At 41.2% G+C, this 26,855-nt stretch overlaps 1 protein-coding gene across 5 annotated transcripts in view; it reads right to left on the reverse strand.

The window, feature by feature from the left end:
- Positions 1-26,855, reverse strand: part of SCN8A (sodium voltage-gated channel alpha subunit 8) — a 114,673-nt gene that overhangs the window by 34,396 nt on the left and 53,422 nt on the right. For 4 of the 5 annotated variants that reach the window (XM_044914840.1, XM_021704929.1, XM_021704931.1 and 1 more), the window contains exons 11-13: positions 24,112-24,474; positions 11,232-11,364; positions 5,552-5,790 (exon numbers count right to left, since the gene is read on the reverse strand). In XM_044914840.1, the coding sequence (XP_044770775.1) occupies positions 5,552-5,790; positions 11,232-11,364; positions 24,112-24,474 (735 nt within the window). Of the gene's footprint in view, positions 1-5,551; positions 5,791-11,231; positions 11,365-24,078; positions 24,475-26,855 lie in introns of all 5 variants that reach the window. The other variant, XM_044914839.1, reaches the window with a different exon arrangement.

The following is a 26,855-nucleotide window of genomic DNA, read 5'->3' on the forward strand; positions in this document are numbered from 1 at the left end:
TACATAGGCTTCTGAATTCCCATTTATATCGCTTGTATAAAATTCTACTGAGTATATCCTCAAAGAACTTTCTTTTCTTTTCATTAAAGATTTATTTATTTATTTTAGAGAGAGAGAGAGAGAGTGTGAGCAGGGGGAGGGGCAGAGGGAGAGAGAGAGAAAGAATCTCAAACACACTCCCCACTGAGCACGGAGCCTGTTGCAACATGGGGCTCGATCCTAGGACCTTGAGATCATAACGTGAGCTGAAATCAAGAGCTGGCCGCTTAACCAACTGAGCCACTCAGGTGCCCCTCAAAAATTTTTCTCATTGTTGGAGACTTTGGTGCTTCCTTTTGATTATTTCAATATGAGAATCAATGATGTAATAACTGTTTTAGGCTTGGAGCTTATTGGGTATGAGAATGACTTCTTCCCAGTGTTATACGACTCCTACTTTTCTACCTTTCAGAGGACCCTGTGTCTCCCAATGCCTTCTATATCCCATAGGACTTGGTAACATAACATGCAGTAAGAAAGTAAAATCCCACAAATGCCAGTTTCGACAAGACCAATACCCTCATTCTAAGCTAACCATGTAACAACAGACTCTTACTGAATATTATGATATTAGAGAACTTTATATGTAATAGGTTTTAAACTCATAATAAATTACAGCTTGCAACTACCCGGTTACCAAGTTTACAAAGGAAGCAGTTTTAGGAAACTTTGAAGATATGGTCTGAGGACAAAACTGGAAATAGTGAAAAATACTTAGATTACACACAGTGTTTGGAAACAGACTCAATGAATGTATAGCAATGGCAAAACAGAACAGTGTGATGGAAATCAAAATGGATACGTGGGCTGTAAGGTTTTGTGTCTGTGTACTTTTCCATGGCTCCCCATTTTTCTAAACTGAAGATGCAGTATTCTAGAACTGAAAGAAAATATTCCCTAGAGAAATCCAGTTAAGCAAAATCAAAGTTCACAGTGCATGCTAAGCATCTATAGATGGAACATCACTGTAAGTGAGGGCAGCTAATCAATTCCCGCCAGACATTTTACCCTCAGCGTAAACCTATGGAAGGTTTCTCTATATAGAAATGTCAGCCTGCTTACTGCACACTAAGTAGAGACTGCATTTGCTGTCCTGTTGGTTCTGGTGAACACACAGGAAATGCTCAGTAATAAGCACTGGCTAACTGACCATGGAATATTTATACTGTGGGAACTCTGGTTCCTAAGAGAAAATCAACGATGACAGAGTACTGTTGCTTTTCAATGGGATGAATGGCACCCAGATGCCGGGCAGAAATGCCTGTGACAGAGGTCAGCAACCATGCTATTTCAACATACAGTGATTGCCATCATTTGGGGTTTGCTGGTATGAAAGAACTACTTTTTTACAAATGGAAAAGAGTAGATTTAAGGCTATCCCTATGATGCCATTCTAAAGTGCACTGTGGTATGCTTCTTGAGGAGGAGAAAAAAGGAGAATTATAAGCAGAGTATCAACCAACAACTGTACATAAATGTGGCTCTTGTGAGTGTCCTCAAATATTCACCTAGGAATTTATGTCCTAATGTAGCAGTTCTCAAAGAAATTGGGACTGGGGTGTCAGGGCCTGACAAGTGTGGGGAGAGGTAAACCTACAGGGAGGACACTGGTGTGGATGCTGGATATCTAGCGTAGGAAGCCAGAGCCTGAACAGGGCAAGGAGGACCATCTCCTTGCAAGAGGTAACAGTGGTTTTTTGATCAAATAAATACACTAGAGATAGTGGCAACCAGGTTTCTTTTTGTCAGAGGAGTTACAACTATAGAAAGGGAGACACCAGAATGAATCCGGTAATGCTGGACTAGAATAAACAGCTAGCCCCATACTGAGAGGGCCCAGTCATGCACATTGCCTCCAGTAGATCTTGACTTCTAAATATCATTTTCCACTACAACAACCAGGGCTCCTTGAGAAATGGCTGGTCCAGGCCTGAGATGGGAAAAATATAAAATTAGCCTGGAATATTCTGTGATACCAGAAAAAAGGAAGTAATGAGGATATGTTAACAGGACACAGAAACCAGCTTGAAGGAACTCTCAGTGGCCAAATCAGGAATGGTTTAAACATTTAGGTAAATGATAATAATGGATTATAACCCACCAGATAAAACTGAAAGCCATGAGTCTACGTTGATATAAATAAATGAATAAATCATAAGTTTAACAAAGAAAAGTAAATTTAGATAATTTCAAAACATCTTCACAAAGATTTACTGACTATAATGGAATTATAGATGAAAACAGTAATTCTACAGGAGAGAAGACTGGAAGACCCCTCCTTCATCAACTGACCAAGTGACCATCACCAATATGGGACAAATGGAAACCGTGCCACCTGGAAGGTTCAAAGAGAAGACAGCCTCGCTTGTGTGATATTCCTGCCAAATGTGTAAGCTGAGTCTAATCGTGAGGAAGCATCAGACAAACTGAACTTGAGGGAATTCTACAAAATAATTGGCCTGTAGTCTTCCCAAGTGCCAAGGTCAAGAGAGCCAATGAAAGACTGAGAAAGTCCGCCAAGCTGAAGAAGACTGAAGAGACAGGACAACCGAATGCAACAGGAGATTGGAACGGCGTCCTTTTGTTAGAGAGGACATGACTGGGATTTCTGGCAGAACCTGAAGGGGCCTGAGAATGAAGTGTCTGTGAGGTGCACAGGAATTTCTTGAGTCTGATGGCTGTATCGTGGTTTTGCATGAGAGTGTACTGTTCATAAAACACACACGCGAGAGGCTGAGAGGCTGTGTCAGCAACTTACTCTCCAAAAAATTGTCTTAGACTGTACCTGAAACCTTTCTCCAAGATTGAGATTGCTTAAAAAACAAAATAAAACAAAACAAAACGAAACACCTTATAAACTCACTGTTGTGTTCAAATGGTTGCAAAAAAGGCAAGAAAAGAATCCTTACATTTATCTCCTGAATAACACAAAAGTTGTAGAAGTCACATAGTCTCCCTGGGCTTCCATTTCCTCTATGGAACATGGGGGATGGATAGAATTATCTGTAAGGTTCTTCCTCGTATTAATGTTTTTCCTTGTGGGGAGGGTGGAAGAGGCAGGAGGGACCCTCACTTTACAGCAAACTATTCTCTTCTACCATCAGAAACCTCCATCTGTGTATCTATGGACAAACACAGCTCAATTCACTGTCCCAGCTATGGGAAGTCCTCAGAGTTCCAACCGTGAGACAAGATCATCCCCTATTTCACAAGCTGGTCAATCTCACTCTTTTCCATCTTCTTTTTCTCAGGTTTAGTCAAAGACTCTCTAGATGTCTAAGCCTTTGGGAGCTCCTCTCTGCTTGTTAGATGGGATGCTGCCTGATTAATGAATCATTTAATAAAGCCAAAGTCCAAGCTACTGAATTACACTAATACAGTTCCCATGATTTGTAGAGTGCTTTTCACTATTCCCAAAACTTCTCTATAGGTTCTCATTTTATCCTCCCAACTACTGATGACATGGTGTTATCCTCGTTTCATAGATGCAAACATTTGTGGTTAGAAATGAGTAGCATATCTTAAGTTAGTATGTCCAAAACAGAACTCTTGATTTTAAACTCCAAACCCATTCCTTTCTCAGTCATCCTACTTCCCTCTTAGCTACTAAACTTCCAAATCTAGGTACCATTCTTCATTTCTTTCCCTTCACGCTCACCTCGAATCTACTGGCCAGTCCAGTGTCCTGAACCATTCACTATTTTCCATCCCCACTACTAATTGCATGCTTACAATTCTTTACAATCCCTTGAAAATTCTTGCCCCCAGAGTGCTTTCTCATTTTAAAGCTCGGTTTTGGTTAGCTTGCTTCAAGAAATCCCTGAATATTAGTTGCTGACCTTCCCTTCTCTCCTCTTTCTTCTCGGTGATTCTGAGCAAAGTCTTCCGAATGCTCACAACTCTAATTTAGGTGTAACCCTAAGTCTCTACAGATTTTTAAGAAAGGGAAAAATAATGTTATCTCCTGGCCTGGTCTGAGGGCAATTCTGCTGGTGGTAGGTGAAAAGGCCTCTCAAAATCCCTTCAAAATCAAGGACTCATTCTGTAAAAAGCAAGTAAAAGTAAAGACTTTAAGAAAAACAAACCATCACCGGGAAAATACCACCACCACCATCATCAACAACAAAATTATCAAGTCATATTTTTCATTACTTAACTCTTGGCTAATAAAATAAAGCTCTTATCTGTACCATTTTGTTGACTGGTTCAAAATGTTGCTTGATGGCCAAGCTTCTGGTCAGCCAGTCACACGGCCCACTGTCAGGTACCCTTCAGAGTCAGCAGATCTCCTGGACAGCCTATGAGAGTGTCCTGTTTCAAGACCACCCATATTTCACCAGGCTGCACATGAGGGTTTACGTCGAAGCAGTGAGTGCCTGAAGTGTGGCACTAACTCAGACATGGAGAGTGGAAAGACCACAGAATTATCTTGGACATATACCAGGGAACAGGATAGGCTGCAAGGACTAAGCAGATAAAGGATCTCCTCCTTTGCCATGTGTTTTCATAATCAGAACTCAAAATGATATTATAACACTCTAATAGTCTATTAGGACTTAACGTAAAAACTCTTTGTGTGTATGAGGCATGTGTGTGTGTGTGTGCGCGTGTGGAGGGAGGGAGAGAGAGAGAGGGAGAGGGAGAACATCAGGCAGAGATCATACTCAAAAGGTAACAGACAACTAGATTTGACTTGCGCATGGTGAAACTCCTAAGGAATAATGAAGCCCAGATGACCTAGAAGATTCTTTCCAACTAAATCTTTCCTATCTATAAAAATTCAATCAACTCCTGATTTTTGGATTAAAGAAATAAAACAGAAAATCCCCAAAACACAACTATTTGACTTCAGAAACAATTAAAAAAACCCAACCTCATTCTTATCTTCTAAACAATATGATAAATTAAATATATGACTTAAGCTAACATTAAAATAAATTTGGCACAGATCAACTAACGGTAGAAACTGGATGAGAGCCCAGAAGTTGGATGTGAGGGGGAAACCAGCCTAGAATTAAAAGTTTCCCACAGATAGGCCCCATATGGATAATTAAGATATGACAGTGCAGGCAAATTTATAGTTATGTTTAATGCACTAAAAGAGCTCCCCTATTTTGTGGTGGTTGTTACTGAAGGTGAAAGGGGAAGTGATGTGCTGGAGTAATGCAGGAATCAATGTGAGAAACAGAATGAGAAAAAAAAATCCAGAAGTCCTTGGCTCAGGTTGCTGAAACCAACCCACTGCACCATGCCTCCCATTCTGTCACCATGGCTGGTTTTCTGCCAATAGCTCCTAAATGACGTCTTCAAAGTTCTGCAGAAAGAGGAAACAGCCAAGGGATCACAACAGTGAGCAGAAGTGACTGGGGCTATGCCATATGTGGAAGCATTTGTCTTCCAATTAACTATTACTTTCTTTTCAACTATACTCCAGCTTCCAGTATCAGAAAAAGATGTCCTACAGGCAAAACATGTTCAGATCATAAAATCAGGAGACAGTATTCTGTCTTACCAGATTTCCTACAGCCAAGACGTGTTCAAATTGTGGTGTCATGGGATGGTGCTCCATGGCCATAAACAGGGTATTGAGGACAATGCAGATGGTGATGGCCAAGTCCACAAAAGGATCCATAACGATCAAGTTCACAATCTCTTTCAGTTTTATCCAGTAGGGGTGACACTCCCAGATGAGGAAAGTATTGGCAAATTTATACCAGCATGGCGGGCACTTTCTCTGAGACTCTTCCAGCTCTGCAGTGAGTAGAAGAACAAACACAGGGAGAAAACAAAGGGGGCTGCTACTAATCCTCTGCTGGGTCGTTATCACTGCTATTCACCACAAGAAAGGTGGTTTGAAGGCTGTCTGTCCTGAGTGTGTAGTTGCTGCCCCCCACCCCATTTTCTTTCTCATGAAGGGAAAGAGGAGGCAGGGGCAGTCCCAGGTCACTTCCCTGTTAACAACTATCTGGTTATAAACTAGGGTTTGATCTGTCCGTTTTGGGAGCACAGCATCATGGTTAGGAGCTTGGCCTCTGGAATCTGACTCCCCGGTCCAGCTGGCTTCAACACTCACGACTGTGTGATCTCAGGCAAGTTACTGATTCCTCTACGCTTCTGTTGCCTCATCTGAAATGACACTTCCTTTACAGGCTATAGGACTAAATGAGTCCTATAATCCTCATCCACTGACTGAGGAGTAAGTGAGTGGGTGAACACAAAGCGGCCAGCACAGGGCCCGGCACACGGCAAGTCCTCGATAAATGGTGGGTTTTATATTATACATCATATCACTAAATCATTATCAGAGAAGCAGTCAAAAGCACAGACCCTGAAGCCAGATGTACCTGGGTGCTCAGCCACTGCTCAGTGGGGGAACCTGAGTACAGTACTTCAATTTGCTGGAAGAATGAAATGGGCTATGATAGAAAGTGAAAGTGCCTCGGAGCGCCCTGGTCTACAGTAAGTGCTACAGAAGCATTCGCTCTTCCCATTCTCTAGGCAGCAGAGGCAGGGCGGGTGGCCGGCGAGCCAGTGCAGGCTGTTCCCTCCGGTCCCAAAGAAGTACAAGTCAGTGAGTTCGCCATTCACCACTGAGGTGGGCACAGGAGTCCCACTCCTCTCTCTTCTCCTCCTCTTTCTCATCCCTCCCCTTCCCTTCGTCATTTTCGTCCTCCCTCCCCTCTTCCCTTCCTTGGTCTCTCTCTTCTTTCCTTTTTCTTATCTTCTTTCAGCCTGGCTCTCTTGCTTTAAAAAAAAAAAAAACAGACTGTTTAGTTTCCAACAAGATCTTATGTGATCCCCAATATAAAAAACTGCTCTAGTTGATGCAGGAAGAGGAGTCCAGTCTGACGACGGACTTCCTCCTTCCCTGAGGCACTTCCCTAGAATCCTGGACATGGACTGAATATCATGGACCATGGTGATCTCTAAGGTCATTCACGAAACAAAGATGAAAAAGGACCATTAGACACTAAAGGAAGAGAGCCATTCAGCTGGCAGCCACAACAATCCAGGCATTAGGCCATAGGTAACAAAGCCCTCCTCAAGTACAGTATGACTTATATAATAGCTTGGGTTACCAAAGTCCAAGGACCTTGATCTCCCAGGATGTTCTTTAAGAGATGTAGCTTTGAAAACCGGTCAGCATGATAATCCTTAGAGGCAAGGTCTTGGTTCCACGGGGTTGGATATCTATTCCACACCCCAACCCAATTCTGCTGACAAAATCAAATCATTCAGGGAATGAAAAAAAGTTTCCCAATGTTTCACCAAGAACAAGATGGCTGCCTTAAATTAGTCTACTTTCCCTTTTTCCAACCAGCTGGATGGTGCCCATGGTGATGGCTTTATTTTAGATGGGGTGCTTTGGTTGGGTTTTTGATTGGCTCCCTGGTTGCTAAGAAAATGGTTGCCTTGGTTTTTCAGATTTAAGGGCCACAGTAAGCGCCACGTGGGAGTCTGCGTGGGAAAGGAAGTCTGTGAAGAAAATTTGCTTTGGCTTCTTCCTCATAGAACTCCCTCCCTTCCCAAGGTAAATTTAGTTTTCTAACCAAAAAAAGAAAATGAAAAGGTTCTCTTATTTCCATAAATTCTTACAGTACATATTTGGAAATTTGGTTCCGTTCCTTTTTTTTAATCTCCTCCCTTCTCCAAACGTCTGTTCACTGGCACGTGGAGGTTAAAGCAGCAACTGTTCACGTCTCTGACAGTAGACACAATTGCAGTGTTGTACAGTGCTCTAGGCTCCAAGTCTCTGCCAGACACTGAAGAAGGGTTTCCCCACCCTATGGGGCATCAAGAAGATTCCTACAGGGATACTAGGGATCTTATCCACATTTTCTCAGGTAAGATCCCAGGATAATCTTTTCTGTTCCACAAACGGTAAGACAATGTAGAGCTTTAGGAGCTAGAAAAGATCAGTTAGGTGAAAACAGAGGTTTATAAACTGACTCACAACTTGACAAACTGTTACTGGTCCCACATGCCTGAAGCAGCTAAGAATTTGGTCTGGGGGAATGGGTTAACATATCCAAAGAAATATCCAAAGGTTTGTGGGGTCCCCCTTACTTTGCTCCTGGACATTCTCAAGAGATTACTGTAGTCTCAACCTCAGGGGTGCTGGGAATGTTTTCAGAGAGGGCCTCACAATTCCAAGATGGTGGTGTTAGTAGACCGTGAGGGTTCTGAGGGCAGGGCTTCTCTCAATTCAATTCAACAACTTTGAAACACCTACAGTGTGTGAGGCCCTGGGAATACGCTGATGAACAAGAGTCCCCACCCTCACAGAGCTTGCAGCCACACCCACGAAAGACAGCAGGTAAGTAATGATGCTGACTGACACTTGGGGCTGGTCAATTGAACACAAGAGTGAATCAACAAATCATGGCAGCCAACAGCTATGGCCAGTTGTCTTTACAAGGCAGTTTTTGAACCTGTTTTACCTGAGAACCAATAATGCCAAGTACTACCATCACTTCTTCATTCTTACTTCACCAACTCCCTCCCCTTCTCCCACAGCTTCACTGCTCAGAGAAGTGAGACTATAGTAGTCTGCCTACAACCTACCCCCAGTCCTCTGAAATATCCCCAAGCTGATGGCTCTGCTGACTAAATTCTGCTGAGTTTCCTGGATCCGGGTGAGCATGTCTGCAACGGGACTGGGGGACACACAGCAGGCAGGATTTTCTCCTTATTTACACGCTTCTGGAATTCTCCACTGTGCTCTCTAAGATATCAGGTAGGTAGAAGCCTGCTTCTTTGGTTTGGTAATCCAAAGATTAAAACAACGTCAGAGTTTCCTAACTGAAGTCTGAGAAGCAGGAACAATTATTCATTCAATGCTGGCTTTTCATGTTGTAGCAATCATTGAATACAGAGGGACCAGCAGTTAAATAGGAATGGATCTTTCTTAATGTCCTTTAATTCCCTCTCACATTATTCAGCTCCAGCCATTCATTGTTCTTTGCTTACAGCAGTTCTGTCTCATCAGCTTTAACAAAGGGAGTCGAATACTAGGGGAGGAGATAGGGGAATGTCAAAGGCTATGTGAACATTGGGACTTCAAAAAGGGAGAAAGAACTGGAATGGCTTCCTACTCAGGAACACAGGTATGACTGTCTCTCTCTCCCCTGAGCTACCCCTATATCTATTTTTTATTATGTATGTGCTGGTGGGTGGAGGTTAGAGAATGAGTAGGGTAGAACAGGAAGAAAAAGAAGAGCACGGGGAGAAGAGGAAGAAAATGGAGAAGAAAAAGACCAAGCTACTGCTCCAGTGGTTTCTACCCAACTCAGTAGAGGAATAGAAGCACCAAGGCCTCCAAAAGGAAGCCCGCAGCACGGAAGCCCCACCGCTCCAAGCACGGCAAGGGTCAGTCTAACAAACATTTTGGGCGCATGTACTTTTACTAGACCCTGTGCTGGGCCATTGCAGTAGTCAAACTGAGTAACTGTTGGATTGCATCAATAGTTCTCCCATTCTGATGTCTTTGCCGTCATAAAATATGCCTGTTGGAGGTGGTTCATTTGTCTTTCTCGATGTCCACAGATATCCAGAGAAATCCTGTCCTTGTCTCCAGGTAAAGAATAAAATTAGCCAAGGTTCTTAAGCTAGCGTTTCTTAGCTTGGAATTCTTTTTTTTTTTTTTTTAAAGATTCTATTTACTTATTTGACAGAGAGAGACACAGTGAGAGAGGGAACATAAGCAGGGGGAGAGGAGAGGGAGAAGAAGGCTTCCCGTGGAGCAGGGAGCCCAATGCGGGGCTCGATCCCAGGATCCTGGCATCATGACCTGAGCCGAAGGCAGACGCTTAACGACTGAGCCACCCAGGCGCCCCCTTAGCTTGGAATTCTTATGCTCTGCAGTTATTTGCCTGTGATCTCAAAGTATAAACTACAAAGTTTAAAGATATTTTCTCAGATGATGACCTCGATGAGAATTAAAGGAAAACGGGAATAAATGTTCAGGCAGCTGAAAACAGTTAACTCAATATTCTTTTTACGTGATACATTCTTCAGATTAGTCTACATACTGTCTAACACCTTGCTCACATGTGGGAATGTAAACAATCTAGGGGAGTTCCTTTCTGGGGATTCTCCCTTTATCACGGATGCCTGCCGAATGAATGAACACACACTCTCTCTCTCATTCCCTTTCTCTCAGAGTAGAAGTGGTATTGGGCTCAAATGACTCAAAAAATAACTTGTCGCAAAGACACCAGGATAGTTTTGAATCTCCTTATCTCAGGAACTCTGGTTATTGTTGGGTTAGCCTGGGGGTCTGAACTCTGAAGAACAGCAATCTGAGGCCTTGAGAATATTCTGGATCTACAGTGGGACAGCTCAGCTGAATCAACGTGAATCAAAAGAAGATTCATGCAGAATCAATCAGAATCTCGTGAGAGAAAACCCCGTCAGTGAATCTACCTCCAGAGAAAGCAAGAGGAGCCTGGAATACAGATCACAGTTGGACAGAGAGCTGATACTTGCTAGGGGACTGTGGGGTCATGGAAAATCCTGATATTCCTCAGCATGCCAGGCTGTGTCGTGGTGGAGCCACCCAATACCAAGTACAAGCACTGACAGCAACGTTACTGCAGATACACTATGATTCAACAGTGCCTGTTCTTTCCCTGTGGCACAGAGAGCCGAAATAAGAGGGGTTTCGGCTTACCTATTCACACATCAAATATATTTATGGATACGTGGGGGTGTTTGATGAGAGGCAGAATTAGGTGCAATCAAAATGCACAGTACATTAGTCCTTCAGGGAAAACCAAGAGGGCTGTAGGTAGCTAACAAGGAAAAGAGGAAGGTATGTTTTGGGGCAGAGGGCACGGAGGGGATTCCATCGTTTCCTTTTTTCACAGTTCTTCAGTCTACAGCCTTTACGCCTCGCCTCACCCCACTGGCTCCTCATGACCATTACGGTCTTGAGATCTTCTAGCTCACCCCTGACTGTCATTCCTTCATTCTTCTTACCTATCTGTGTACGATGCTGGCAGCAGCTCTGAAGTCCTTATTTGAGTCTCTGCATGCAGATCTGGGATGCTGGTTTCTACAACCAGTAGACTCTATTCCTAAAGTTCAGAGTCAATTTTTGCAAAACTCAGGCCAATGGACAGGGATTATATTTATCATGCGCACTACATATTGATATCTTGGTGGCTTGGACTGACATCAAGGGCACATACCTTCAACTAGTGTATTTGTAACAACACTCAATATACTGTTGATTCTGTCCTTCCGTCCATAGGAGGCCAGTTGGTCCATGGAAACTAAGAGAGATCCAGGGCCTTTCTTCTTAATTTCCACCTCAGTTGTAGCCTGAAAAAAATAGCAAATCAGGTGAGTAAAGTCTTACAAACATTACAGCTGGGCCTTACTGGACAGATAGTCCAGAGTATGAGCAGAAACAGATACTCTTCATGACATCTTTTAACTTTGACCCTACAATCCTATTAACCTCAAGAAGTAGAAGGAAACATGACCACAGATCATCCTACCTCTATAGATGACAAGACCAGGTAAGTTTGTACAAATCTACAATGAACCAAAGAATCTGGTTGGGACCCAAACACCTCATCTGGTCAATTCCTAGCATGCAGTAGAAAGACCAGATCTCCAGGGGCAATGCCATCTGAAGCAGAACGTGAGTTTTCCTGTCTCAGTCTCGTATCCACAGCATCTGGCTAGAATTGGACCACACGATAAAATAAGTCAAATTCACCTCTATTCGACATTTCATTAAGGGCCAAGTCCCTGATCACACTGAGTACTGTAGACATTGTTTCCTCCATGGGAAGGAGGCACCATCACTCTCTCAAACTATCACCTCCAAATGTCAAACCTGGGCCTAACTGAACGTTAGCAAGTTGAAGTTCTACCCTAATTCTCCTCCAAGCCACTCCAAGTATGCTAAGGATTTCACTATTTTAACTACATATATAGCACTATGTTTATTTTGCCCTTATAAAATTTTACTTTATAAGTTAACCTGCAATATTCAAATTCCCAAACAAACAAAAAGGGCAGAAAACACCATCAGATGGTTATACAAAGTAACTGTTACATGCTCCACTGTGGGCAATACTGGTATGGAAGATTACAGCACCGTGTTTCTTAAATGCCCCTTGCTTGTGCTCTTTGTGACACCCTGAATATACTACATTAGATCAGCCTTCATGCAGTGGCTTAAAAGCTAGCTTTCTAGTAACCATGCCAATCACTATAACAGGTCATCCATGTAATGTTGGCTGTCCCTTCCATTGTGAAGGTAAAGGGCAGAGACAGTCACCATCTCTCAGAGGACAGGGAAGATACGTATTTGTATGAAGCTGGAGAAGTATATCTGATCAGTACCAGAATGATCCTAGCTGTTTTGAAAAGAAAATAATTGTTTCTAGAGAGCTACGTCAGAAAGCCTTTCTGCCCTTAGATATGATTAGATTTTAAGAACTGTAGAGAAGAAAGTTTCTGGCAGATTATAATTTATCTTATTACAGTGTTTCATCAAACTGTTTCACTGATTCAGACATTTGGTTTACCTTAGGGTTTTGTTTTGTTTGGCAGAGCAACAGAAGAAATGGAAAAGAAAAAGAACTGATTTCCTTGGGAATTCCTGGCTGCATTATTATACAAACACCTGTATATGTAACAATGATGTGTTGACCAGTACCTCAGGTCATAATAAGATATATTTCTTTGATAGGCCACTTTTTGCTGCAATTGCCAGCCTGATATTCATGATACCTAATAAATCAGATTAGACTAATCTATTTTAAAAATGACAACCATCTAAAAAGGAATCCAGAAAGGCCCATACAGTGGACACTCTTGTTTCTGGCATTTATTCATTCTAGAATTTTACTGAGCTGCCCTCTGCAGATCTACAGTACATGGTAGATAATTTTCATAATGCTGACTCCAAGGTCCTGTAAGATCTGATGGACTGGCTGATTCATCAAGAAAGGATAAAACTGTATTTAAAACTGCTTTGGTTCTAAGTATATCTTATTGTTTTCTGGACTTGCCGGATATAACAAGATATAAATTCTTCAGACTTTAATAACATTAACCTTAAACAAAGTTAATAAAAATGCTATCTAAAGGACCTAGTCAAATCATTAGATTATTATTTAGTGGTATCTATTTGAAAGCTAAAATAATTTTTAGCTTGGATTAAAAAAATCCACATAAAGTTTATCCCCAAGCTTGATATTAAGATGGAACAATTATTATTTATATCTTTCTATGTAAAATGAAAATGAACTATAGCAGGGATATGGGGAGACAACATAGTTCTATAACATTAAAATTTGTTCCAGAGTAAGGCATGTTATAGAACATATCTTCAGTTTCAGAAAAGAAATAAATGAAAGAAGACACCAAGAAAAAAAAAAAAAATCAAAGACCATACTTGGGGAACTTCAGAGGGCAAAAAAAAGAAAGTCATTATGTCACCTTTGTACATAGGAAAAGCATACACCACAGATCCAAATAACAGGTTCCATTGAAAAGTATTGTGGTAATAATAGAACAGTCAGAAAAGTCCCCTTAAATTGGTAAAAGTCCATGGATGAAAGATGAAATCACAAAGGAAATTAGAAAATACTTTGAGGATAACGGAAACAATACATTAAGATTTATGGGATGCAGGGGCACCTGGGTGGCTCAGTCGTTAAGCGTCTGCCTTCAGCTCAGGTCATGGTCCCAGGGTCCTGGGATCCAGCCCCACACTGGGCACTCTGCTAGGGGGGAAGCCTGCTTCTCCCTCTCCCACTCCCCCTGCTTGTGTTCCCTCTCTCGCTGTCTCTCTCTCTCTCTCTCTGTCAAATAAATAAATAAATAAAATCTTAAAAACAAAAAAACAAATGACCTTTATGGAGTCTTTAAAAAAAAAAAAGATTTATGGGATGCAGCTAACACATGGTTTGAGAAAATTTTACAGTGCTAAAGGCTTATATTAGAATATAGAAAAGATATAAAATCAATGCTCTAAGCTTTCACCTTGAGAAATTAGAAAAAGATCAAATTAAACTGTGAGTAAGTAGATGAAAGGAAATAATAAAATAAGAATGGACATTAATGAATTAGTAAGTGGACAAACAATAGACAATCAAAAAGGGCAAATGTTTTTTTAAAAACAGATTACTAAAATTGATAATTCCCTAGCAAGACTGATCAAGAAAAAAAGAAAACACAAATGGTAATTTTCAGGAAAAGGAATGGGAACATTACTACAAATCCTATAGGCATTATTAGGATAATAAGAACATACCGTAATTCTAAGTTGAACCATTGTAAGATGGAAACCTTCTATACAATATTTATATTAGTCAGAGTATGATAAGCTACAGTATGATAATAAATAAACCCAAAAATCTAAGCGGTCTAACCTAAAAAAAAAAAAAAGGATATATTGTAAACAACTTCATGTCATTTCACCTTGTATGAAATGGACAAACTTATCAAAACACAACTTATCAAAACTGATAGAAGAAACAGAAAATCTAAATAGCCCACATTAGAAACTATAATTGAAAAAAACCTTACAATAAATAGAAGTCTAGGTCCAGATGGCTCTACCAGTGAATTCTACCAAACATTTACAGAAAAAATAATACCAATACCAATACTAATACCAATTCCTTCAGAAAATAGAGGATAAGGGTATACTTCTCAACCTGTTTTATAAAGTTAACATAACCTGATACTAAACCTGCCAAAAACACCACAAGAAAAGAAAATGAGAGACCAATATCCCTCATGGACAACGATGTTAAATTCTTAACAAAACAAGCAAATATATACAAAGATAATATATCACGATCAACAGGGTTTATATTAGGAAGGCTAGTTTCACATTAGGAAAAGAGTCAATGTTATTCATCACTTTAATAGAATAAAGGAGAAAAACCATCTGATTATCTCACAGATGCAGAAAAAGAACATTTAATAAAATTCAACACCTCTGCATAATAAAATTTCTTAGCGAGCCAGGAATAGAATGTAGCAGCTTCAATCTGATAAAGAATATCTATGAAAATCTACAGCTAACATTATACTTCTTGATGAAACATTAAATTCTCTTCCTCTAATAATGGAAACAAGGAAGAATGTCTGCTTTTATAATTTCTATGCAATTTTGTATCTCAAGTCCTAGCTAGTGCAATAAAGCAAGAAAAATAAGTAAAAGGCATAAAGGTGCAGTTGCTGTTATACACAGACAATATTATTGTGCATGTAGAAAACCCTATGGAATTTACAAAAAAAAAAAAAAAAAGACCTAATAGAACCAATATGTTAATTTATCAAGGTGATGAGATACAAGGTCATACACAAAAATTAACTGTATTTCTATGTTCTGGCAACAACAAATACTTGAAAACAAAAAATTTAAAAATTATACCTTTTACAACAGTATCAAAAAACACAAATACCAAGGAATAAAACTAATGAAAGATGGGTAAGACATCCAATACAAACTATACAACTTTGCTGAGAGAAACTTGAGAAGACTTTAATAAATGAGAACTATACCACATTCACAGATTGAAAGACTCAAGGACATCCATTATTCCCAGCAATCACTCTAAGAATTCTAGGCTTTTCTGAAGAAACTGAAAGAAAATGATTCTAAAATACATAAGGACACGCAAAGGATCTAGAATAGGAAAATAATCTTTTAAAAAAGATCTGAATAGCAAATTAATCTCTTAAGAGATTATTTAATAATCTTTAAAATATTTTTTGTTTGGAGGGCTTATGCTATCTCATTTCAAGACTATAAAGTTACAGTAATTAGACAAATGTAGTATTGGTCTAAGCATAGACAAACAGACCAAGGGAACAGAACAGAATCCAGAAACAGACCCACACATGTACATCAATTGATTTTTGACCAAGGTGCCAAGTCAATTCAATGGAGAAAGTAAAGTCTTTTTAACAAATGGTACTGAGAAACTAGATATTCATCCAAGTCAACTCCCATCTAATTTCACACACACAAATTGAGCTAAATCAGAGACCTGAATATAAAACCCAGAACTGTAAAATTTATAGAAGGAAAATAACTTCACAATTTTGGGTAATGGCAAAGATTACTTGGACAGGATGCAAAAAACAACATAAAAGGAAAAAACTGGTACATTGGATTTCATCAAAATTAAAAATTTATGTACCTGATAAAGGACTTGTATCCATAACATATAAAAAACAAATCAATAATGGGTAAAAGATTTAAAAATAAGCAACTAATAAAAGATCTGTGAGAAGCCAATAAGCACATGAAAAGATGCTCATCATCATTAATCAGCAGGGAAATGCAAATTAAAAGCAGGTAAGATACAGTTTATGACTAATAATATGCTAAAATCAAAGACTAACATCACCAAATGTTGGCTAGGATGTGGAGCAATTGGAACTCTAATACACTGTTGGTAGGAGCATTAAAAAAATGGTGTAACTATTTTGGAGAGCTGTTTGGCAGTTTCTTATAAAGCTGAATATAACATTTACCATATGACCCAGGAATTTCATTCTGAGATAATTATTCAATATAAATGAAAACATTTATTTACCAAAAGAGTTGCACAAGACTGCTCTCAGCAACCTGAATGTCCATCAACAGGAAAGTGGACTAACACAGTAGAGTGTATTTATACAATGAAGTACCTTATCAATCTCATCAATAACAGGGAATGATCTATTGAAACAACATATGGATGTATCTCAAAAACATCTTGTTGAGTGAAAGAAGCCAAATAAGAAATACATATTGTATGAGTCCTTGAAAATAAAAGAAAACGAATCTATGGTGATACATATAGAAGAGGTTGCTCAGAGAGGTGAGGGGATTGAGTAGGAAAGGGTTCCTTCTGGGAGAGTCTTGTGGTACAAAGGGGTGTAGAGGACAATTCTCAGCTGGTCAGACAGCTCTTACTCCACCACCATCATATCCACACCCTTGGTAACTCTTGGGTGACGGTTACCCATTGCACTGCTGCAATACTGATTATGCAGTACAATTCCTTTGAGAAAGAATATGGGACACAGAGTGTGTATATAATATGTATAAAATGCTATCTATAGTGTGGAAATAAATGAAGATCAATCAAGTGGGAAAAGCTATTTATTCTGAGCTTGACGTAGGGAGTCAGCCACCATCACATGTGTTTTGCCAGAGACTCAAAGGCAGGCCGAGTGGGAAAGCTTTATAGTGGAAAAAAGGGAAGACTTCGGGTGTGCCTTGATTTCAAGGTGGCTGGCACGAGGAAGCTGTAGGTGGGCTAATGAGAAGCAGGGCATCCTAGGTGATTGATTAGGGGTGCATATTTGGCTTTCTCTGCTGGGTCCTAAGTTGAAAGCAGAAACAGAAATTAGGGGAAGTGTCACTTAGTAATCAAGTCCTGACCATTTGGGGCTGATTGTTATAGAAGTTATTGTTTAGTTTACTGGATTGTCACTAGAGATAGCAATCTGGCTTCCTGCAAGTCTGACTTATAGCAGGCTGGTTGCCTGGCTTGTTTATCATTGATAAGGGGGCTGGCTTCTTGGGCAGGTTGTGGATGAAAGTCCTATTTTTATATATGGTCTGGTTGTTGTCTAAACACGGAGTCTCTCATTATTCATCAGATCTGACCGATTAATGGAGAGACAGGGAGCAAACATATATTCATCACTGTTAACTGCCTAGGATGACATAAACTAAAACTCCCTATGAAGAACATTACTTAAAAGTGCTAAACACTGGGCGCCTGGGTGGCTCAGTTGGTTAGGCAACTGCCTTCGGCTCAGGTCATGATCCTGGAGTCCCGGGATCGAGTCCCGCATCGGGCTCCCTGCTCGGCAGGGAGTCTGCTTCTCCCTCTGACCCTCCCCCCTCTCATGTGCTCTCTCTCATTCTCCCCCTCTCAAAAAAAAAAAAAAAAACTTTAAAAAAAAAAAAAAAAAAAAGTGCTAAACACTAACTGGGGGCTAAGATAGTAGTATCCAGAGAAAAATAAATCTGTACTAAAAAAGTCTGATCTGTTAAAACCAGGGTATGCAGGAATCCAAGATGGATGTAGTTCCTGAAATCCTTCCTCCCTAGGTGAAGTTTTTTTTAAATATTTTATTTATTTGACAGAGAGACACAGAATAAAATTAGCCAAGGTTCTTAAGCTAGTGTTTCTTAGCTTGGAATTCTTTTTTTTTTTTTTAAGATTCTATTTATTTATCTGACAGAGAGAGAGACACAGCGAGAGAGGGAACACAAGCAGGGGGAGAGAGGGAACACGAGCAGAGGGAGTGGAAGAGGGAGAAGCAGGCCTCCCACGGAGCAAGGAGCCCGATGAGGGGCTCGATCCCAGGATCCTGGCATCATGACCTGAGCCGAAGGCAGACGCTTAACGACTGAGTCACCCAGGCGCCCCAGTCCCTAGGTGAAGTTTTGAAAGCTGGCACTGAAAGCCCAGGCTATTTGCTTCTTTCTTTTCAACTTTTACAACATTGAGATGAAATGCACATAACATAAAATTCACCATTTTAACCGTTTCAAAGTTATTGCAATTCAGTGGCTTGTAGTATATTTACAGTGTATTCCACGATATTTCCATCATACCAAAGAAAAACACAGTACTTGTTAGCAGCCAATCCCAAGCCCCACCTCTACCTAGCCCCTTGCAACCAATAATCTGTTTTTTGTCTTTACAGACTTGCCTCTTCTAGACATTTCATATAAATGGAATCGTATATTATGTGGCCTTTTGTGCCTGGCTTCTTTCGCTGAGCATCATGCTTTCAAGGTTCATTCATGCTGTAGCACATATCAATACGTCATTCCCTTTTATGGCTGAATAATATTACATAATAGGGATGTGTCACATTTTAGTTATCCATCCCTCAGTTGATGGGCATTTGGGTTGTTTCCACTTTTTGGCTATTATGAATGATTTTATGGATATTCATGTACAAGTTTTTGTGTGAACACTGTTTTCAGTTCTACCTAGGAGCAGAGTTGCTGGATCATATGGTAACTCTGTGTTTAATTTTTTGAGGAACTGCCACTGTTCTCCAAAGTGGCCGCACCATCCGGGTTGTTGGCTATCGTATCTTGTGTCAGATTTTAGCCAACTGGAAGGAAGGAATGCTGGAGTGGACTCTCCCATGTATAGCAGCTTCAGAGGCGCCCTTCCTCCAGACTCTGCTTGGGAGGTGTGTCTGCTGTTGGCTCAGCTACTCAGTTATTATCACCTGGGAGGGAGGGAGAGGACTTCTTCCTTCAACCACGCTGAGACCCAAGGACCAGAGGAAAGATCCCATACTCTTTCCCTTCCCCTTCCCTATCTTTTCAGGTCATTTTTTATTCCTGTAAGTGGAGGTGTTTATTTCTTTTGTTTGTTTTGTTTACTTTGTTGGGGAGGAAAGAGAAGAATTAATAATGTTTTAAAGGCAGCAGCTTCTGCCTTCTTAGAATTCAGCCTCTAAGCAGCTTTCATGTAAAACTATCAGTAACAGAGGAAGCCACTGAGAACCTTAATTACATTCTTTGAAAGTTAAACTCAGTACAAATTTGTTCCATTTCTCTCAACCCAAATGCAAAGTTTATTAGGACATTTAGCCTCGGATTTCCAACCTCCTAAACTGTAGCTGTCCTTCTCAAAGAGATATCCTACAACACCTGCAGATAGCAGATTTTGCCCATATTTCTATAGATCTGCCCAAGGAAGCTCAGCTAAATTGCTTTCCGATGGAGATGTATGAACAGAAATTTATCAGGCAGTTACCTTTCTTGGAACTAAAATTTAGAGCATTTTAGAAGTAGCTTTAAAGAACCTAGCCATTTATCTCCTGTTCAGGCCTTTCTCAAATTTTTGCAGTAATCGGCTTTAAAATAATTGCACAATAATTTCTTCTTCTCAAAGTTTCTTTAAGATTTTAGAAGGAATGCAACCCTTGCCAAGTCAAGCAGTTCCGGAGAAATCTTAATGTCTACTTCTCACGGCTAAGCAGGCCAAAGAAGTATAGGGAAATAAATGGAAACTGGCTTTCTGAACACCAGGAATGGGCCAAATAATATGCTTCACAGTTTATAAATGTTATTACATTTAATCTTCACAATAGCCTTATAGCACAGGTCCTTTTGTCTCTTTTTTACAGATAAGGAAATGGGCTTAGAAAGGTGACATTAATCTCCCAGGATCACATCAGTAAATAAACTGAAGAACCCGGGCTTCAGAGTTGGTGCAGTGCCCTGGTTACCGGCCAGTGCGCTGGAGTCAGACTGCCTGTGTTCAAGCCCTAACCCTACCACTTACTGTGTGATGTTGGACAAGTCACTTTATTTCTCTAAGCCTTGGTTTCCTCCTCAGTGAAATGCACACACGAGTAGTATCTATCAGCTGTGTGCATTTAATGAGATAATGCTTGTGTAAGCTAGTGCAACATGATTTCTGAGTTACTTGTGATTTTTTGATTTGTCAGCAGCACCTGCTTTCTCCATGAGTGATGAGATTCTCACCTACTTTTCCAGCTTAGAGATGAAGACACGGGAAAAGTCCCCTCATCCTCTGCTTCAGCAAAAAGCAAAAGTGAAAATTCCTAAACTATTGAAAAATACTCACTAATCATAACTGAATAATTAATGAACAGGTGAAATAGTTTCTGATGAAACTCTAATGAGGTGATGTCCGGGTATCTTTTTTTCCACAGAGAATATTATATATATATATTTTTTAAGATTTATTTATTTGAGAGAGAGAGAGAGAGCACATGCACAAGCAGGGAGAGGGGCAGAGGGAGAGGGAGAGGGAGAGAAGAAGACTCCCTGCTGAGCGTGGAGCCCAACGTGGGTCTTGCTCTCAGGACCCTGAGATCATGACCTGAACCGAAATCAAGAGTCAGATGCTTAACCAACTGAGCCACCCAGGCGCCCTGAGAATATTATATTTCTTGACTTGAGTCTGAGGAAAAAATACAGATGTGGCATAGCCTAAGCATCAATACTGTGTGAGCCCAGCTTGTGCGCCTCAGCAGCTCCCATACCACTCCAAAGAGCATGAGCATACAGTGGAAGCACTCTAGTGGTTAATCCACTGGAGACGCATCCCAAATGTTTTGACAGTAGGAATCGCTACATCCTAGCCTAAAGCGGTATTCGCTGCTCCTCTGGTCTGGACTGCATGTAATGTTAGTAATCTGTTGCGTCCTTCTAAGATGAATGATGTTTTTCCCACTTCCCAAAGAAACTACTATTCAAGCAGCCAGGAAGGCCTCTTTGACAGCAGGAAGACCTTGGTTCAAGCTCCATTTCCATGAATCACTAAGGCTTAGAACCTCACCTGTTAAGAGGATAAAACCACCTACTGAACACAAAGATTATAAGAAATTAAATGAGATCATGCATATAAAGTTCCTAGCATAACTATAGCAAGAACCCAATATATGGTGGCTCTAATTATTATGTCCGTTGTGGAAAACTGTAAATAACAGAAAAGTGTAAGGAAGGAAAAAAGTCACCTTTAATTTCCCCTCCCAAAGGCAACTACTATTAACTTCTAGTCAGTCATCCTCTCTCTGTAGGTAGTTTATCTTTCTATAGATCTGCTATCATAGCACACACACACTATGCATCTGGGTTTGTTTTGTTTTGTCTTTTTGGCCTATTAATATAACTTACATAGATTGCCACACAATTAATAGCTAGGAAGTGCTTCTTTACGGCTTCTAATGAAATAGCTTTTCCTAGTTATGAAGCCTTTGGGGATGAAATAGTCCTGCCTACCTCATTTCCTACCACTCTGGGATCTGCCCTTCTGGCCTTGGGAATCCTCAAATCTGTCACCATCATTGCTTAGGACCTCTGCAATGAATCCCCTAAGTGCTTATAGGGTGTTGAGTGTGCAGGCGCCCCAAAACCCAAAGGCAGGACTCTGTAGGCTACAGTGTAAGGTGGTGCAGACAGCCTTACTTCCACAACCATCTGCTCAACTACCTCTCAAATTTTTCCCCCCACACATTATAACAGAAGCTGCAAAAAAACCAAAAACCAAACCTGCAAACATGCTCATCTGCCTTTAGCTGAAGTTCAATCTCCTCCTTCCTCAATACCTTTTCTAATACCTTCTTTTCAAAGAAAAAGCAAGATGTATTATTTGGCTGAAATATTTAAAAAACCAGCCAGAATGTCAAAATTTAATTTGGTTCTTAACATTTGAGTTGCCCAAACTGTACTGTCCATGCTGACCCACCCCTCATTCTCTACTGATATCATCTCTTGCTTTTTCAAAGAACATAACTGTCTAATTATGGAGCTTAAAAATTTACCTCTAGATATAGAATTAGAGACAAACAAAAATTATATTTAGAGTAAAAATAATCATCTATAACATTTATTTTGGCCAACTATCTGGTTTTGGGGGGATTTTGGAACCACTGTTTGTTATTATTACCGTTCCTATTATAGTTGATACTAAAGAAACAGGTTTCCAGAAGAAAAATGCCTATGTGCCTAAACAGAGAAGGCATTAAAATTCACTGAGAAAGAGAAGATTATCTTCTCCCTAAGACTCTGGCTCTATCAACAATGAGCTGCGTGACCTCCAGGAGCCCAAATTCTCTGAGCTCTACTTCCCCATCTAAAAACAGGGATAATGCTCTCCACTTGGTCAGCCTTACAGAAATTTTTATTCAGAGCAAATTAAATAATGAATGTAAAAGTAATTTGTAGCTTGTAAAAAGCTAAACAAACACGTGTGTGTGGGGGGGGGCGGGTATTTTGCTAATAAATAAAAAGGCAGGAGAGAAAAGACAATGTCAAAAACATCCTTAAGTGCCTTTTATCTGTACAGTCAACAACTGTCCTGAAATGTTAAAAACAGATCATTGTGAATTATTCCATCCTTGACTGTCCAGTTTTCCTCCACACATGCAACATGCTAATTAGAGGACCGGCTGTCTTCGTGCTGTGTTAGAGGGAACGGAAGTGTTAGAACAAAATGGACTGGCATGCTATCCCATGGAGTTTATGCCAGCTAAGGAAGGACTGAGGGAAGTTAAGGAGTTAGAGGTACAGAGGATGAGGATCGCTGAGGTTACAAGAATTTGAAACTACAAAAAAAGGTATAAACAGCTTAGAATTTAAAGAAGTGTTAAGAGATGGCTTTTCCCAAAGAGGGGAGCCATTATCCAAACCCCAAGACAAGTGATTTTACGAAGCTATTATATGTAGCTCCTCCAGAGCCTGACATTTGATTACATTTAAAATTCATCTTTCGCTTCCCTTTTCCTTCCTCCCCCATACACCATGTGTTCTTGCCCCAACCTCCCACTTTTCCCTCCTTTGATTTATTTCCATTTCAATCCCTTTTGAATGTCTAGCTCCAGTTCTGCACCGGCTTCCCTAACCTCTCCTTGCTTGGCTCTCCCTGGTGCACACCTCCTGCCCGCAGCACCAGGTATCCACGTTCCTCTTTGGAAAAATCACACCTCATTCTTACAGAGGAGACTGGAAAATTATTCTGAACTATATTGTTGTTGTTGTTTTAACAGAAAGATAAGAGCTTTAAATTCCAGGCTGTTTCCCTATGAGGAGAGGACGTGGGAGGGAGAGAAGCAATGGTAGTTCCAAACCCGCTCAGACTTGGTCATTGGTGGTGGCAGGATCCGCTGGCCAGAGGCATTCAGTCAAAGCAGGGTGGGGGGGAGGGGGGAGAGGGAAACAGGTAGGCTGATAGAGACTCGCAAAGATGGAGAGAAAGAAAAGGAAGTAAAAGAAAGCGAAGAGTTGATGGGGTCGGGCAACAGTCAGAAACAAGTAAGAAGTTGGTGGGGGGTGGGTGGGAACTGAGCAGGGATTAAAGTGAAAGGGAAAACAAGGAGGGGCTGAAGAGAGAAACAGAAACAAACCACGAGGGAGAAGACAGAAGCGGCCGGGGGGTGATGGGGACGGTGGGGACGGGAGAGTTGAGCGTGGGAGCCAGAGGCCGGGCGGGAGAGAAGAGAGGAGGGCGCGGGAGAGACTGCCATGCCTAGGCTCGGTCTATGTGTTTACTTCCTTACACTGTCATCGGTAGCTGCCTTATCTATTTTCACCTCTGGCAGGAGCCGCCCGCCGATGTGGGAGCCCGGGCCGCCGATGAGGGACACCACGCCGTTGCAGTCGACCGTGCTGTTGCGCTTGACGCTGCGCCGCAGGCTGGGGAAGATGCGCGAAGAGCGGCTGGCCTGGCTGTAGCCGCTGTAGCCGCTGTAGCTGCTGCGGCGCTCGCGGGCCCGGATCGGGATGAAGAGTGAGTCCCGGCGGCCCTCACTCTCCTCCACCGTGCTGTGCTCGTCGTCCGCGAACTCGTTCTCCGAGCCCGGGTCGCGGAACCGCCCGGGCCCCCTGAAGCTGAAGATGCTGCTTTTGCTGTTGTGCCGGGAGAGGAACGGGGAGCCCGGGATGCTGAGCAGTGACTGCAGGGGCAAGGAGACAGAGAAAGACACAGAGACACCATGAGACGGGAAGGGGACCCCGCACAGGCTGAGCAAAGGCTGTTTGCCTCCCCATCCTGGCCCCAGCCTTGCACTCCTGCTATCGGAACACAAGTGTTCCCAGAAAGCACTTCCGGGTGTTGCGTTTGTAGTACTACTCAACACCCGTAAGCACTCACTTCTTGCCCCGTAGCCTCGCAACCAGCTAACCATACCAAAATCCTACTCACCGTTCACCCATGCACTGCAACGATGCTTTTATCTCGAGCTCTATGTAGCTAATCCCCCGGGAAACACATCGGTGTGTCTGTTTCTCATTACTCTGAGCTCACATGAAGTGTGCCTTTCATTTACTCAAGCTAGAGTCCATGCCACACTTGACAAAAAGGACAGAATGTAAAAGTGCTTTATCACTTGCTATTCTCTCAATGAGTACACGCCCTGGAGGTAAGTCCTATGCCAACAGTGGTCTTGAAGCATGTTTTGTTCAGCTGAATATCAGGTATGCTCCCACCTACTCCATTTTAAAGTCAACATTTTTTTCATCAAAAGTTTATTTTTTAAAAAGATTTTATTTGAGAGAGAGTGCAGAGAGAGAGAGAGCATGGGGGGTGGGAGGAGGGGTAGAGGGAGAGGGTGAAGCAGGCTCCCCACTGAGCAGGGAGCAGGGAGCCGGATGTGGGGCTAGATCCCAGGACCCTGGGATCATGACCTGAGCCAAAGGCAGATGCTTAATGGACTAAGCCACCCAAGCGCCTCCATCAAAAGTTTAAATATGTAAATTATATAATTCCCAGCACTATTTATTTATTTATTTATTTATTTATTTATTTATTTATTTATGTAGGTTCCACATGCAGTGTGGAGCCCAACTCGGGGCTTGAACTCACAACCCTGAGATCAAGACCCAAGCTGAGATCAATAGTCACATGCTTAACCAACTGAGCCACCCAAGTGCCCTCTGCACTGACATTGTATTTATTTTTATTACTATTATTATTATTTTTTAGATTTTATTTATTTATTTGAGAGAGAGAATGAGAGAGAGCACGAGCAGAGTGAGGGGCAGAGGGAGAAGCGGGAGCCCAATGTAGGGCTTGATCTCAATCCCGGGACTCCAGGATCATGACCTGAGCAGAAAGCAGATCCTCAACCGACTGAGCCACCCACGTGCCCCTGCACTGACAATTTAAAATAAAACTTTTATTTATCACTTACAAATTTTTCCTCATTTCTTTTCCTCTTTCAACCCATATTTCCAATCCCATATTCCCTAGAGAATTGTATGCTAATGTATATTTTTATGCTTTACTATATTTTTTTTTTTTAAAGATTTTATTTATTTATCTGACAGAGAGAGAGACCGTGAGAGAGGGAACACAAGCAGGGGGAGTGGGAGAGGGAGAAGCAGGCTTCCCGCTGAGCAGGGAGCCCGATGCGGGGCTCGATCCCAGGACCCTGGGACCATGACCTGAGCTGAAGGCAGACGCTTAACGACTGAGCCACCCAGGTGCCCCTATGCTTTACTATATTTTATTGATCACCTTTGATCAATAATTTTCTTCAACAAAAAGGTATAAACTGTACTTAAAATTAAAAAAAAATTCCTGTGACCATGAGTCTCTAAGAATTTTTAAAAATTCTCTTGGATTGATTTTTTATTACAATTCTTATCAATAAGATTGATCAAGATATATACATATACATTTTATAAGTAATTACTAAGCTTAAAAAGAAAATTTTATTAAAATGTATCTCTTAGTGAGTTTTTTTTCCAATTGGTGTTTTGGTGATGAAATATTTGTAGACAGTATTATTTATTATTAGAATCACACATGGCTCAACATCAACTCTCCCTTCCCTATCTAATATTTAGATTTTTTAAAATTTTATTATTTATTTGACAGAGAGAGACACAGCAAGAGAAGGAACACAAGCAGGGGAAATGGGAGAGGGAGAAGCAGGCTTCCCACCGAGCAGGGAGCCTGATACGGGGCTTGATCCCAGGACTCTGGGATCATGACCTGAGCCGAAGGCAGACGCTTAACGACTGAGCCACCCAGGCACCCCTAATATTTAGATTTTTAAGTGCTGAGAAACCTTATTCACATAAATAGTATCTTGGAACAGAAGAATTTGGTTATAGTAATGGCACATTCTTTGATCTCCTTTCAAATGATACACCAGAATCACAGAGTAAGCTATCAGCACAATTTATCTTAATGATCTGTTGGCTGACAATCAAATCAGGTAGTCTTTCGACTTTACTGAAAGCAAAGAACTCTAAACCACCCAACTTGCCCCATGATTTGTTACCTAGTTGTTACAAGTATTCCATTTCTTGATTTCTGAGGATGCCAAAA

The sequence above is a fragment of the Neomonachus schauinslandi genome, chromosome 5 (assembly GCF_002201575.2).
Source record: "Neomonachus schauinslandi chromosome 5, ASM220157v2, whole genome shotgun sequence".
Lineage (NCBI taxonomy): Eukaryota > Metazoa > Chordata > Mammalia > Carnivora > Phocidae > Neomonachus > Neomonachus schauinslandi.